At 51.9% G+C, this 15,709-nt stretch overlaps 1 protein-coding gene and 1 non-coding gene across 2 annotated transcripts in view; one reads left to right on the top strand and one right to left on the bottom strand.

Annotated features, from left to right (window-relative positions):
• VAV2 (vav guanine nucleotide exchange factor 2) overlaps window positions 1–9,263 on the top strand; it is a 160,295-nt gene extending 151,032 nt beyond the window's left edge. The window contains 4 exon segments of the mRNA XM_038548841.1: window positions 608–731; window positions 1,596–1,682; window positions 2,620–2,774; window positions 7,006–9,263. Coding sequence (XP_038404769.1) covers window positions 608–731; window positions 1,596–1,682; window positions 2,620–2,774; window positions 7,006–7,053 — 414 coding nt within the window. The 3' untranslated portion in view covers window positions 7,054–9,263.
• On the bottom strand, window positions 4,922–5,028 carry LOC119873454. The gene has a single exon (XR_005365051.1). It is a non-coding gene; the product is annotated as a U6 spliceosomal RNA (small nuclear RNA).
• Window positions 9,264–15,709: the final 6,446 nt, after the last annotated feature.

Raw genomic sequence — 15,709 nt, 5'->3', positions numbered from 1 at the left:
TTGGGACCTCAGCCCCCAGAGGGCTCCCCATGGAGGACAGCAGGGGTGGGGGGGCCCACCTGCCCTGCCTGCACCACTGCAGCCAGCAAGGCTCCTCCCAGGGCCCGGCCCTGCCGCCCAGCCTCTTCCCGCTGTCCCCTCCCCGGCCGGAGTGCAGGTAAAGGCACAGGCCTTCTAACGCGATTTTCAAATTAGACCTATTGTCTTTTCTGACTTACAAGTGTTCCGTGTACTGAAAGGATGTGACCCAAGCACCTGAGCCCTTAGACAGCCCAATGTGGCCCAAAAAGCACAAAGTAGAAAGTATCCACAGCCCCCCCGGCCCTCCCCTCAAACCAGTGTTAAAGTTCCAGGGTGAGTCCTCTCGACCTCCAAGAATAGCTCAGGTGTGGTTTATGTGACGGTTTTCAAATGAAACCGTTGGCCACAGCATACATTGGCCTACTTTGCAACGTGATGAGCTTCTCCGTCGGCATGGAGAGCCTCTCCTCTCTGGGGATCAAGGAGATGAGTCCCAAGTGAAACTGAGGAGGGAGAGGGAGGCCAGGGCATCTGGGAGGACTGCCTGGGGGCGGTGACCGCAGCAGTGAGCATAGGTGTCCTGCAGGAGCTGGTGGAGTATTATCAGTGCCACTCGCTCAAGGAGAGCTTCAAGCAGCTGGACACCACGCTCAAGTACCCCTACAAGTCCAGGGAGCGCGCAGCCCCCAGGGCCTCCAGCCGGTCCCCAGGTAATGCCCGGATGGGTCCCTTCTGCCCGTTTCCCACAGCCCTGGCTTTCACTGCCTGCCTATCCCTGAGGAAGGCTCTCTGAGGGACCAAAGCCCACCCCTAGGGGCCGTGGCTCAGGGCCCCACAGCCCTTCACAAGCACACTCCTGAGCCGGGGGTCCTGGTTGGTCTATGTGACAGGCTCAGTGTCTCGGCACCTTTGCCTGGAGGTCAGCGTGGGGTCCCATCTGTCCCTCGATCCCTCCCTGTCCCCCAGCCCAGGACAGGGGGGTGCCTCGCTCCAGGCCCACTCAGTTAGAGGCAGGGCGAGCCCAGAGTGTTTGAAGTGCAGCCCGGGACTGTCCACTGTGTCACCCCACATCCCCTGGGCTGCGGGCCCTGTGGGATGGCGGGTCCCCCCAGGGAGAGCAGGTCAGGAGAGGAATGGGGGGCCTTCAGCGAGGGTCCCCCCGCAGGGAGAGCAGGTCAGGAAAGGAACGGGGCCTTCAGCGAGGGTCTCCCCAGGGAGAGCAGGTCAGGAGAGGAAATGGGCCTTCAGTGGGGGGCCCTCAGCCAGGGCCCCCCTGAGGAGAGCAGGTCAGGAGAGGAACGAGGGGCCCTCAGCGAGCACCTAGCGTGTGTTGGGGGAGAGCCTGGCTCCTGCAGGAATGGTTTCAGAAGCCCCAGGGCCAGCCTGCCGCTGGGAGGAGGGGGTCCCATATTCTGCAGGGGACAGGCCCAGCGAGGTGGTGGAGGGGCAGCTCAGAGGCTGGGCCCTGGCCCCATGCCCCGCCCTGCGCTCTGCCTGCCGCTCCAGGGGACGCACCTGCCTGGGGATGCATCTGCCCCCGGCCCGCTTTCACGTTCTTTCTCACCTCTTTGCAGCTTCCTGCGCTTCCTACAACTTTTCTTTTCTCAGTCCTCAGGGCCTCAGCTTTGCTTCTCAGGGCTCCTCCGCTCCCTTCTGGTCAGGTACCGCCGGTGCTCGGGGCGTGGGGGGGCCTGGCCTGCCGCCCGCCCACCCACCCACCCACCCACAGCCCCTGCTCAAAGCTGCCCCCTACCCCCAGCCCGGCGTGGGGCAAGGGGGGAGGGGCTGGGGCCAGGGAGGGAGGGGTGCTGCCGCCAGGGCAGGGCTGAAGATGCCGGCGGGCCTGGTGCTCCCCCCTCACTGCTGGTGCCTATCAGACACGCACACCCCGACGGCCGCTCCCTGGCCTGCCAGCCACCGTCCCTCCTTGCTTGCTGAGAGCTCTGCCTCTGGTAGCGGCAAACAGCCGGGCGGTCACCCTCAGGGTGAAGGTGGGAGCAGACCGGGTGGGCCCTGGAGGTAGGGGGACAGGGTGCCACTTGGCCCCGACTGCTTGGCCCTCTGCTGCCAGAATCAGAGCCCCTCCCCAGCTGCTGTGTGTGTCCCCTCCCCACTATCATGGTCATTGTCCCCTGCTCAATGGGACTCCTGGGTCCCCAGCTGAGTGGGTCCAGTCAGGTGTCCAGTTTGTATTGGGGATCTGGAAAAGGGGCCCCGGGACCCTGGGGTCTGGTTCCAGGTGCTCCATCAGAGTGCAGGTTGGGAGCTGGGCAGTGGTCACTCCACTGAACCGCTGGCCAGGTGTGCAGGGGGAGGCCCTGTGGGGGTTGCAGTGGTCAGAACATCAGCATCTGCTCTGATCCTGTGATCACACTCGTGGGCCGGGACAGCTCCCACTGTGGCTATTGGCTGCTCTGAGTGCCTTTGGGGGAGGCCCGGAGAGGCCATTGCTTATAGGTCTGGGCGGAATTAGAGAGTAGTCTGTGCCCTCAGAGCCTTTGTGCTGGACCGGTCTCCTCTCTGGGTAGGACCAGGCACCAGGGGGACCAGGCTTGGCCCCGCTGCCAGCCAGGTGACCCTGCCCATCCCTCCCAACAGTGTTCACTCCCCGTGTCATTGGCACAGCCGTGGCCAGGTACAACTTTGCTGCCCGGGACATGCGGGAGCTCTCGCTGCGGGAAGGCGATGTGGTGAAGATCTATAGCCGCATTGGCGGGGACCAGGGCTGGTGGAAAGGCGAGGCCAATGGACGGGTAAGTGGGGCAGATGCAGCATGGCTCAGCCTGGCCAGGTCCAGGCACACTGGCACCTTAGCGTGGTCTGGCCCAGCACTGTGACAATGCCCTCTGAGCCACAGATCCGAGCTGCCCAGGTTGGAGCTGGATCCAGGCCCGCCCGACCCTGCATCCGTGCTCCGTCCTGTTCTGTGGTCCTCTGTGGCCACTGCAGGGGGATGTGCTTTACACACACTCTTCATGTTCTTTGCACGTCCCCAAGCCCTTTCTGCAGGCAGAGGAAACTGCAGGTTGAGAGCAGGGCCCAGGAGTCCTCACTGGCCTCACACACACCCTGGGGAGATTGGAAGGGGCACACCAGGTCCCACCCTGCCCCTTCATGCCCTTCCTGGAGGACTCTGTCTTCCCTGTGCACCCTGTGACCCTGCAACACTCTATGGCCCCTTATCCCTGTCCCCCATCTGGACCCCTTGGTTTTGACCTGGTTCTGTCAGCACTCACCCAGCAGGGTACTGGAGCCCTACATAGGGCTGACTTGGAAGCGTCCAGCTATCCATGGGGCTGCTGCTGCCTGTGGGCAGGTACCTGGGCTGTGGAGGGTTGGCCTGCCTTGATTCCCACTGCCTACCGTTCTGTTGCTAGGGGGCGGGAGCTGGTCTGCCTCCATCTAGGCCTCCTCAGAGGCCTCAGGTCAGACCCATTTCCCTCCCCACAGCCCTTCAGAAGTGTGAGGCCCCTGAGTCCTAGGCAGCTGACTTGGAGGGCTGAACCTCTAGCTGTCAGAGTGGCCCTTGGGGAGCCAGCGCTGCAGGCACCTGGGGCTGTAATTCAGTAAGGACCTACCTGAGCCCTCCTCACCCTACTCACAAAGGTCATGAATAAGCCAGTGTCCTGGGTGATACAGAACTACTAGTTTAGAGCATCACTAGATATTCCTTATCTTACACAGACTTTTTAGAGCTAATCTAACAGTCTCTGCCTTTAATTTTTTAATTTTTTATTTTTTTCTGCCTTTTAATAAATGTAGGTAGCCCATTTATGTTTAATGTAATTACTGAGCTGCTTGGATTTAAATCCATCATCTTTCTGTATATTTTCTAGTTGTCACATCCATTTCTTCTTTTTCCTCTCTTCTTGCCTACTTTTGAATTAATCAGTTGTTGATTGTTTTTTTTTTTCCTATTCTACTTCCTGTCTCCTTGGTGTGTCTGTGAGTTACACATTATTTTCCTATGATTTAGGTAATTAACCTTAGGGATTACAGCGTGCACTCTGACTTCTGAGAGCCCATTTTAAATGAGTACTTCTACTACCCAGATAATGCAAAGACCTCGCAACTTTTGACTGTGTTCAGGTTTCTCCCAACTTTTATGTAGGTGTCATCACATATTTTAACTCTACATATCTTTCAGCCCTGTAAGACATTATTTTTGTTTGAAGCAGTTAGTGTTTATTTAGAGTTACCACCTATTTACCTTCCCCAGGGCTCCCCATTCCTTCTTGCTTTGTTTTATTTCCACCCAAAACCATGTTCCTGCTGCCTGAAATTCCCTCTTCTGGGTGTGTTTTTTAGTGTGAGTCTGCTACTAATAAATTCTCAGTCTTTGTTGGATCTGAACATCTCTTTATTTCACTTTTTTAAAAATGTTTTCATTATAAAACATTTGTATAGTGACACAATTTCAAACCTAGAGGAAAGTTGCTGTGGCACAAAAAGCTCTCACATGCCCAGATTTACCAAGTAAGAGTGGTTTGCACGTTTGCTTTATCATTTGTGTTCTCCTTCCCTCTCTGCTTATTTTTCTCTTAACCCTTCAATGTAAATCACAGGGATCCTATGCTTTCCTCTCTAAGCCCCTAATTACCTCAATGTCTTATGATCAAAGACATTCCTCTTTGATAGAATATGATTATCTCTTCCCTGGTCCATATTCAGATGTCACTAGTTGTCCCAACCATGGCTTGTCTACCTAATCCAATTGCATTTACTTGCTATGACCCTCAACTCTCTTCTAGAACAATCCTCAGCCTTTCTCAGTCTTACGACTGGCATTTTTGAAGAGTACGGGCCGGTTATTTTTGTAGACTTTCCTTCGATTTAGGTTTGCTATTTCTTCGTGATTAGGTTGAGGTTATATATTTTCATAATGCAGCTATTGTATCCTTTTCAGTCCTGTAGTGTTTTATCCAGATGTGTCATCCTTGCACAGGGGCCATGCTAATCTTCTCTGTATTGTTCCAATTTTAGTATACATGCTGCCAAAGCAAGCACTCCAGACGCGTATGAGGTCCGCTTGTCCCATTATTGTGCCATTAATTTTGATCATTTGGTTAAGGTGATAGCTGCTGAGTTTCTCCACTGTGAAGTTACTGTAATTAATTAGTAACCTCCAGGGTAATACTTTAAAATTATTAAGTATCCTGTTCCACATCAAATTTCACCTCCTATTTTTATCATTATCATTGGTGAATTTTCTCATCAATTATTCATATCATGGTTGAAAAACAGTGATTTTCCAGCCATTATTTCTTTAAAACTTATTAGGGGGCATTCTACTGTAAGGGACAGCCTTCTCTTGGTCAACCCCTTGGGGGTCAGTGATCCCTCCAGTGGGACCGGTTTCCTTTTTGTGGGAAATTGTATTGAGCTCATTTTCAAATAGTATTCTTCAGGGGATGAATTTGAGGCTAGCAGGTGTTTTATTTGGGCACTTTGGTGATGTCATTCCATTGTCCCTGGTTCCATAATTTCTGTGAAGAGCCAGCCAACTTCTTTTTTTCAAGGAGGGGTAGGAGGCAGATGGAGAAGGAGAGAGAGAATCTCAAGCAGGCTCCACACCTAGTGCAAAGCCTGACTCAGGGCTGGATCCCACGGCCCTGAGATCATGACCTGAGCTGAAATCAAGAGCTGGACACTTAACCATCTGAGCCACCCAGGTGCCCCAGGAGCCAGCCAACTACTTAACACTGCTCCTCTGCAAGAAATGTTTCCATTACTCCCCAGTGGGTTATATATTAAAAACAAAAAAAAGGAGAAAAGTCTGATTTTCATTAGTTTTACTATAATGTGCCCAAGTGCGTTTTTTTCTGTATTCACTCTGCTTGAGATTTGTAGACTTTTTTTAAAAAAAGATTTTGTTTATTTATTCATGAGAGACAGAGAGGCAGAGACATAGAGAGAGAAGCAGGCTCCATACAGGGAGCTCAATGTAGGACTCGATCCCAGGACCCCGGGATCACACCCTGACCCCAAGGCAGACACTCAACCACTGAACCAGCCAGGCGTTCCTGTAGACTTTTTTAAAAATCTGCAGCTTGGGGATCCTTGGGTGGCTCAGCAGTTTAGCCCCTGCCTTCAGTCCAGGGCATGATCCTGGAGACTGGAGATCGAGTCCCACATCGGGCTCCCTGCATGGAGCCTGCTTCTCCCTCTCCCTGTGTCTCTCATGAATAAATAAAATCTTTAAAAAAATAAAAAATAAAATAAAATAAAATCTGCAGCTTGATATCTTTCATTGGTGTAGGACCTTTCTTCAAACAGTGAACCTGCTCTGTTTTCTGTTCTCTCCTCCTGGGGCTGTATTCACTTGGGTGTCAGGTCTTTCTATCACAGCGCAAATGTAATTTACCTCGTTGTCCGTGTTTTCACCTGTTCCCGCATTTCCCATCTAGCTACTTTTCCCTGGCGCATCCTCCAGTTCACCGTCTTCTCTTCCGCTTTGTCTAATCTTTTGCTAAATTCTATTAGATTCTTAATTTCAAGCATATTTTCTATTTCTAGGATTTCTATTTGATTTCTGGTTGCAGTTCATTGGTACATTTTTATGCCTTTATCATCAGTTTTCTGAAACAAAGATGTTAGAGTTATTTACATTTCCATCCTGGATGACCTGCAGATTGGTGTCTGTTACCTGCATTTTGTCATGGGGTCCAACTGAATGACGAGCTTGTGTATAAAACACCATTGAGGCTGGGGATGATGTTCTTTTCCTCAGGGAGGATTTAATTTTTTTCGGGCTGGCAGGTAGATGGAGAGCAAGTCATGTGGAACTGCATCCGGCCTTGGGCCACAGCTACTCCAGCCTCTTGGCCTTTGCCAGGGCACCCCTTGGAGCAAGCCGGGCTTAGAACTCCAGGCTCTTGAAGGACCCCCCCCCCCCCATTTCCGGGAGCCCCTGCTGGCCTTTACCCCGGCACAGGTACAGACATGTGCACATGCACTCTCATGTAATCCTGCCATCTTTTGCAGATCGGCTGGTTTCCTTCAACATATGTAGAGGAGGAGGGCATCCAGTGACAGTGACAACGTGGACAGGACTCGTGGACTTTCTCGGGAGAGTCCAGCTCTGAAATCTGTCCCTAGCCTTGTGACGCAGAAGGGACGTGCCCGCCAACCTTCAATCTTCAACAGCCCATAGGGATGGGGAGGGTGTTCAAAATCCTAAATGCGAACCGGCCCACCGTCAGTCTGCCCTCAGTGGCCTGCCCTGGGTACGCTACTTGTACATAGAGGCGAGCTGGGCCAGCTGTGCCATGGCTGCCACCACCAGAGCGCTGAGGAGAGGCAGCACCCGTGGTGTTCTGAGCCAGGCTCTGGTGACAGCTGAGGCTAGAGCTCATCTTGCCCCGTCCCATTGAGACAGCATCCAGGAGCCTAGGTTGGAACAGCAGGTGCTGTCCTAGGGAAGGCTGGGACAGCAGAAGGGACCCTCCCCCAGCCCCTTCTGCTCAGCCCTACCGCTCAGCCTGCCGCCTTCCTGCTGCTCCCAGGGGGAAGCTTCGGGCCTAGAGAGTCGGAAGGGACCAGAGCCAGGCCGTTTGCTGCAGCCTCTCTCAGCCCCAGCTGTGCTCAGGTGTGGGAGAAGAGAGCATGGCAAAGGAGTCTGTGCAGGCCCCTTGGCCTCCTCATGGCCCTGTGCACTAGGGCTGTGCAGAGCCCACCCAGGGCAGGTCCCTCTGACAGGAGGGAGCCTTAGTGAACGATGAAGTTGCCCACCCTACCCCACAGTCATTGGTACTGTTCTTTGTCCTGAATCCCGGGAGTGTGTCTGTCCTGTCCTGCTGCCAGGTGGATACACCTTTTGTAAACCCTGATATGGGTGAGAAGAAAACAGAGTTTTCCCCTCGCTCAGTCCCTGCTGCTCACATTCCTCTCTGCGAGGAGTCCCCCAGCGACCCCCCCCCCCACCAGCAGGTGGTTTCTGAGGGTCTCCCCAGCTTTGGCACAGGATGTTAGTTCTACCCCTCCGCAAGTCTTCCTCCTGCAGCCTGTGAACTGGGCCCATGGCCAGCTCAAAATAAGTGCTCTTGGGGGGTGGCCTCACCCCCTATACTCCCCCCTTCCTGACTCCTCCTGGCCTTTGAGCTCTGGCTGCCTTGTCTGTACCCTTCTACTCTGCCTGGATGTTGCATGAGACCTAGTGATGCTGTCTTCCCTGAGAGCTCCGTGCCAAAGCTCCTGGAGAAACCCGGGGTACATGTGTCCCCTGTCTGTCCCTTGGTCAGCTGCCCTGCCCTGTGCAGGAGGAGGGGACCAGGCAAGGCCAGGGGTGGGGAAGGCTAGCCCCCGCTAAGGTGGGTGCTGGTCACCACTCTGCACCGTGGGGTTCCTCTGAAGTCAGCCTTGTGGCCTCCAGGCTCAGCTCACATGCCCAGTGTCCTGGAAATGGGGAGGAGGCCAAGGAGGGGTCAGGGATAGTCAGTAGCAAGGGGAAGAGAAGAGAGAAGGCAGCCTGCAGAGGCTTGAGAAGTCAGGGTGAGCAGGATCCTGTGTGGGGGCAGAGGGGCAAAGGGGAGGAAAGCAAAGAGCTGGTCTTGGAGAGAGCAGTCCCGAGTCCCCATCATTAGGGGGCACCCAGCACTTTGCATACAATCCTCGGCTCGGCCAGCCCAGCCATGAGCCCGGGGTGGGGGGAGAACTAGCCAGCCCCTTTTGTGTTTACTTTCGTCAAAAAGGTTTTTGCTTTTGTTGTTTTATTTTTGGTTTGGCTTGTTTGTTTTTTTAAGGGAAGAAAATAGTTTGTAATTATTTCATCCAAAGCTCCCGTTATATATCTGTGAATAGTAAGGAAGATATTTTATATTAGCAAGAAAATGATGTATATTTGAGGTCATCGTGAAACAAGTCATCACGACAGAGAAGGATACTGAGGAAGCCAGAAGTCAGAACCCTGGTTTTTGTGAATGTTTTTGTTTTGTTTTTGTTTGTTTTTAAACATATGTTTGGTTTGGTTTGGTTTTACACTGCATGAGGCAGGAGGGGAGGTGGGCCAGGGGCAGGCTGGGCAGTGGGTGGCTTTGGCAGGAGTTGGGAGGCCTTCTGGAGGGGCTTTGGACCTGGGGCCTGAGATTAGCTGTGAACACTTAGGAGCCCGATGCATGCGGGTCAGGGATCTGGGGGTCCCACAGCTGGTGACGACCCCAAATGGAATACAAACTGTACATTTGCCAAGAGGTTTTTTTCAGACCATAGTTTCTATTGCAAATAAACCTAAGTTCTTTTCTGCAGGAGTGGCTGGCCTTTCATGCCAGGGAGCAGGGAGTGGCTGGATCCTGTGTCCAGCAGAAATCGCCCCACCCACACACTGTCAGCCCAGGATATGGTGGCTGGGGTCAGACACAGGCCTGCGGGGTGGTGAGGCAGCCATCAGAAGCATTGCCGCTGTCTTCCCATTTGGGTGGGAGTCAACCCTAGCCCCACCACTCAGGCATGTTCTTCAGCTCCTGAGCCTGTTTATTTACATAAAGGAGATAAAAAAATGAGATTCTGGAGAGGGTCTGTGGCCTGTGATAGAGAAAATCAGACTAGGCAGGCAGAGACTGATTTTTTCCCTTACGCAGAAGCAGTCCAGACAAGGTAGACTGGGGGGCTTGGTGTCCCACCTTCCAACCCAGGTTCCTCCCCTCTTTAGCATGTGTCTCTATTCTCACTGCAGCCTCATGGTCAAGGGTGGCTGTTAGAGCTCCTGCCATCAAGGCTATGGGCAGAGGCAGAGGTTGGCACAGTGCTTCCCCTTCCCCTCCTTACCAATAGCTGAGGCAGGTGGCCACTCCTGGCTGTGGTGGAAGCTGGGGACTGCAGGACCTGTGCGGCACACGGGGCTGCACTTTTTCGCTGTTACTGTATCCATGGGGTGGGTGACCAGCCCCAGGATTCACATCCGGGTTGTGAGGATAGAGTGAGACTAGGAGCCTGGTGCACAGCTGGTGCTCAGCAAGGGTCATATTTTGTTGCAGACTAGGGAGGCGAGTCCAGATGTTTGAGGTGACACAGAGGGTGTTGAATCCCACCCAGGCCCCAGTCTCTGGGACCCAGAGCCCTAAAGTCTGGCTCACTCTGATGCCCCTGAGAACCAGATAGGAGACCTGCCTTTTCTGGAGCAGCTCCCTCTCTAAGCAAATTTCTCAGGCATGAGGCCCCGAGAGGCCCAGTTGTCACAACACCACCTCCCCCGAGAGCCAGCTCCAGTTTGAGTTCTCACACCATGTGGGGGATGGATAGACTTGGACGCTTGCTCAGCTGTCCCTGAGCCAGAGGTCCCTGGCTGTCCTGAGTGGAGCTGAGCAAGCCAGGGAGAGCCCCAGGCCAAGACAGACACAGAGAGCCATGGTGGCTGGAGGAGAAGTGCGGATGGACATGGGGTTGCTGGGCGCTGGGGGAGCTTAAGGGGTATGGATGGGGTGGAGGCCAGGAGGGAAGAGGAGCCTGTCTGCTTGAGGTCACCCCAGAATGTGGAAGAACAGATTGGAGCCTCACACTCCTGGCCAGAGGACCTGCTGCCCATAGGGCTCTCAAGGCACCGAGGCATCATGCCCTTTAACTCTGACAAAGTGGTCTTCCCTGGGTGGGGCCACTGCAGAGGCCGTTACTTGGAGCTTTAGGAAAGTTCCTGGACAAGAGATGGGAGCCACTTTCTGAGATAAGACGGATGCTTCTCTCCATTCCTGCACCACAGACATAGGAACACCATCTAAAACACAAGAGAATGCAAGGCTGGGCTTGGAACAGGGTGGCCTGTCCTGGGAAGGAGAGACACAAACCAGAGCAGATATGGGGAGCCAACACCAGGGTGGCCGCTAGGATCTCAGGCCCTTTGGGGCTGAGACCAGGGATTCTAACATTCAAGGCATTAGCTTCAGGATCTTGGGAGGCCAGGACCCAGAACTGGGTTCCTGTACAAAACTGAGTATGTTGAACACCCCTATCATGAAAAGGAAATAAACACATGTGGATTAAAACCAAAGTCACTGAATGGGACAGAGGTTTCAATTGGTTTGTTAACTTTCCAGAAATAAGAGAATGAAAAGGCATAATATATCCCAAGACAAATGAACACAAAATGGTTAAAACCCTGAACTTTAGAAAAAAATCACAGATGTAGTCAAATTAAAAGATAATGTTACACCAAATAGATTTTAAAGCAAAGCAAAAGGCATCACTAGAGTTTTAAAAGGCTTGTTATGTAATGATATGGTTCTCATTTATTTGGAAACATCACAGCTTTAAAATAGTCTGCTCTTCATCATATAACCTTAAAATAAAAGCAAAATTGACAGAACGAAAAGAATGAAACAAACTCACCATCATAAATCGGAGATTTTAATACAATTTTCTCTCCCTGTAACTGGAGAGCAAACATGGAAACAAAAAAAGAGAAGGATAGAGAGTAGAACAACGTAGTTAGCTGTTGCAGATGCAGAACGTTGTGGCCTCTTGCAGAGTTCACATCATCCCATGAAGAGCCACCTCATACCGGCCTGGAAAGATCTCCATGGATTTCAAATCTTATAGTTTAGCTTCTCTCACTCACCATGAAGAATAAGGTAAGAAATCAAGTGAAGGGTCAAGCCCAGGTGGCTCAGCGGTTTAGCGCTGCCTTCAGTCCAGGGCCTGATCCTGGAGTCCCGGGATCGAGTCTCATGTCGGGCTCCCTGCATGGAGCCTGCTTCTCCCTCTGCCTCTCTCTCTCTCTCTCTGTGTGTGTCTCTCATGAATAAATAAAATCTTTTAAAAAAATAAAAAATTTATATAAAAAAAAGTGAAGGGTCACCTGGGTGGCTCACTCAGCCTAGTGTCCAACTCTTTTTTTTTTTTTTTTTCCTAGTGTCTAACTCTTGATCTCAGCCAGAGTCATGAGTTCAAGCCCCACCTTGGGCCCCACTCTAGGCATGGAGTCTACTTGAAAAAAAAAAAAAAAACAGTAAAAAATTCATAAGAAATTTACATATGTTTGCAAATTAAGAAATATACTTGTAAATAATAACCAAACAGAAAATTCAAGGAAATTGTAAACTATTTTTTTAAAGATTTTATTTATTCATGACAGACCCAGACAGAGAGAGGCAGAGACACAGGCAGAGGGAGAAGCAGGATCCGTGAAGGAAGCCCGATGTGGGACTTGATCCCGGGACTCTGGGATCACGCCCTTAGCCAAAGGCAGATGCTCAACCGCTGAGCTACCCAGGCGTCCCCAAAAATTCTAAACTATTTCAAATTTATTCTTAAAATTTAAAAGATAGAGATACTTCATAACACAATGTATAGTATACTACTGAAACTGAACATGAACCAAAATTGGTCACCTTGACAGCTTGTTTTACAAGAGCCCAAGGACAAGACGTAGGCTTTCCTTCTCTCAGGCTGAAACAAAGCATTGATTTCCTTGAACAAAAGTTCTGTGTCTCCGTTAAGCATGTTCAAATTATCTATTTAAAATGTAATTTTTCCAAGTAGAAAATTACAAATGTATTAAATGTGCGCAAATTACAGGGTTTTGAAATTGCAGCTCTTGTTCCGATGGCTCTGTCTCACCATGGCTTGTCCCCACGGTTGAGGGAGGGGGTGGCGATGGGGAGTTCCCATGATAAGATTTTACATGTGTGAGTTCAACAAGACTCCTGTTCTTCAGTCCTGGCTGCTGTGTTTATATTCCCTGATGATTTAGTTTTGATCCTTTACTTTCCCTAGAAAAGGAAAACTCACACGTGCACATAGGATCTGTGTGGGAGTTCTGCTCACCTGGATTCTTTCTGGATAAACATGTTACATCTTGACACTCAATGTGCTCTTAGGGCCATCATCACCCCCAGTTCTTTGCAGCCCCACACCAATGCCTTGATCTGTTAGGATTATGATCCGGCCATGAGTGATGAACAGACTATAAGACAAGAGATTCTTGTTCCTTGCTCACCTAACCGTCTGGGTAGTGACCCTGGCACACAATGCCAGGGACCCAGGTCTTTCTGGTTTTTTGTTTTGTTTTGTTTTTTTGTTTTTTTTCAGTACCTCCCCCACCCCTGGGTGTAGCCTCACAACTTCAGGGCTAAGGGTAGAGTTTAGGGGTTATTGGTTAGGGGTAGATTTAGGTTTAGGGTCAGGGTTAGGGTTAGGGTTTGTACTTGGCATCCTGTAGTTCAGAGACCTCTCCAGAGAATAAAACCTCAGACTTCTGCTTTTGGCCCCAGATGGGACTTCAGGTCCGGCCCGGAATCCACATTCCAGCCAATAGGAAGGAGAAGGGGCAGGGAAGGGACATGACCATCTCTTGAAGGACACCTGGAAGTTTCACCAACTCCCATTTGCCATAACTTGGTCATGTGGCCACACCTGGCTGCAAAGGAGGCTGGGAAATATAATTTTTCTTCTCTGATTACTGCAGGAGGACGAGAGACGGCGGGGGTGGGAGGGGAGGCAGGGAGGTGAATGGCCCTCTGCCCATGAAGACCAATGACCATGAGGGGTCTATGGGGCAAAGGCTGGTGGTCGGGCCCCCATGAGGCATGCTTTGGGGATGGATGGATAGTCTTGATTTGTGGGGAAAAGAACGCTGGGCTTTCTCAGACTCCACAGTCCAAACCTACTTGGAATAATCCTCCAATCACTCACATAAACGAGCTTTACCTGCGTCCTGTAGGCAGTAAAACCATGCACACTTGGGAGAGAACATTGGTTTTTGGGTTTGTTTGGGGGAACATAGTTTTTTTTTTTTTTTTTTTTTTTAAGATTTTATTTAAGGGATCCCTGGGTGGCACAGCGGTTTAGCGCCTGCTTTTGGCCCAGGGCACGATCCTGGAGACCCGGGATCGAATCCCACGTCGGGCTCCCGGTGCATGGAGCCTGCTTCTCCCTCTGCCTATGTCTCTGCCTCTCTCTGTGTGTGTGTGTGACTATCATAAAACAAAAACAAACAAACAAAAAAAAGATTTTACTTAAAAAAATAAAGATTTTATTTATTCATGAGAGACACACAGAAAGAGAGGCAGAGACACAGGCAGAGGGAGAAGCAGGCCCCATGAAGGGAGCCCGATGCAGGACTTGATCCTGGGACTCCAGGACCACGCTCCGGGCTGAAGGCAGGTGCTAAACCGCTGAGCCACCCGGGGATCCCCAAGAACATAGGTTTTTACTCCAACTGCCCTGATGGCTCTTTGGTCTGACATATTTTGTTTCTTAGGAGGAGAAATCTCTTCTGACACTACCTGTAAACCCTAAACCCTAACCCACATGCTGTGTGGGGGCGTCATTTTTCCGCCCTGGTTAGTGAACTCTGCGGGCTCCGCAGAGAAGGGACACATGGTGCTCCTAGGGGCAGGGCAGGCCGCCGGCCCAGGTAAGCGCCTCTTGTCTGTAGGCTGGGCTCTGCTGTTGTCACCAGTTGTGGAAGGGTCACGGCTTGGTGTCACACTCCAAAATAGAAATGTGCTGGACACCCCTGAGACATCAGGTCCCAGAAATATTGAAAGCAGAGCCATGGGAAAAGATGCACCGAGCAGGTGCCAAAGAAGGCGGATAGAACATTATTGGTGTGGGACTTAGAGCACTTTGGGGCAGAAAGCATTCTTCGAGTAAAAACGGTTCCCCGCAGCTGCTCGGGCGGCTCGCAGGAGCCCCTCCTGTGTGCTGCTCTCCAACTCCACATTCAGTCTGACTCCTCGCTGGCAGCTTGAAACTGGCCCTGGTGGGAGTATTTACACCAAAGAAATCAGCCAACGCTCCCCACCTCAGGAGCTGATTGTTAAACATTTAGCAGCATCCCACTGGATAAAGAGGTTCGTTATTTCATGATAAAAAGGGACAATTAAATGCTAAGCTATAATAATCCCGGAGCTGCATAGACTTCACAGCATAGCCTTAAAATATATAAAATGAAAACTGACAGAATTATGGGGAGAAATGGACACATCCCACTAGGGGAGGGGTGTTCACGGCTCCCAGAAACTGAGACAAAGCCAGCAGCCATCAGGAAGGAAGCTCCCTGCCAGGGCCGTGTTCCGTGAGAACAGTGTGAGAGCCAGACCGAGCCCGGGCTGCTGGTCCTAGGGGGACCCACCTTCCAGCCTGCCTGTGGGTCCCCACTCCCCGCAGGTCCCTGTCCTGGGGCTGTGCCCTGGCTCTGGGGCCAGCTCTCCCAGGGTGTTGTACTCGTGTGGCCACCAGGGCGGTGATGTGGCCTGAGAGGGCTGACCACCTGGGGGTGACCAAGCCCCCCCACCCAAGGTGAGCTGCTGCCCTCACCTAAGCACCCAGAGGGCTTTCTGATCCCAGGGCCAAAGACAGCTCTGCCCAGGCCTCTCACTCTCCAAGGCGAGACCCACATTTCCCCAGCTGGGTTCTTGTTTTGGGGTGCTCTGCGCCCCCTCAATAGGAGAGAGGAAGCTGTCTTTACCTCGGGCAATGCCTGGGGTCCCGGCCAGGGGTTGAAAAGCAAAGCTCCCAGACATCAGCAAGGGAATGCGAAAGGACAATTTTGCAGGGTGGGGTCAGGGGCCAAGTGGTAAAACAGGCCCACCAATGGGCCTCTGGGTGGGTCCCCAGCAGCCTGTGTGTCCTAGCTTCTCACGGGGAGCTTGCAATTCTGGATTTTTATAGGAAATCTCCAGGGTAGCACCTAGGAAGATGTAAGCACAGCCTGAATCATGGGGGAAAGCAGGGGGGGTTGCTGGGGAGGCCTCCT

The sequence above is a fragment of the Canis lupus genome, chromosome 9 (assembly GCF_011100685.1).
Source record: "Canis lupus familiaris isolate Mischka breed German Shepherd chromosome 9, alternate assembly UU_Cfam_GSD_1.0, whole genome shotgun sequence".
NCBI classification, from domain to species: Eukaryota; Metazoa; Chordata; class Mammalia; order Carnivora; family Canidae; genus Canis; species Canis lupus.
The sequence above is the reverse complement of the archived record's forward strand: the minus strand, read 5'-3'. Positions and strand labels throughout refer to the sequence as shown.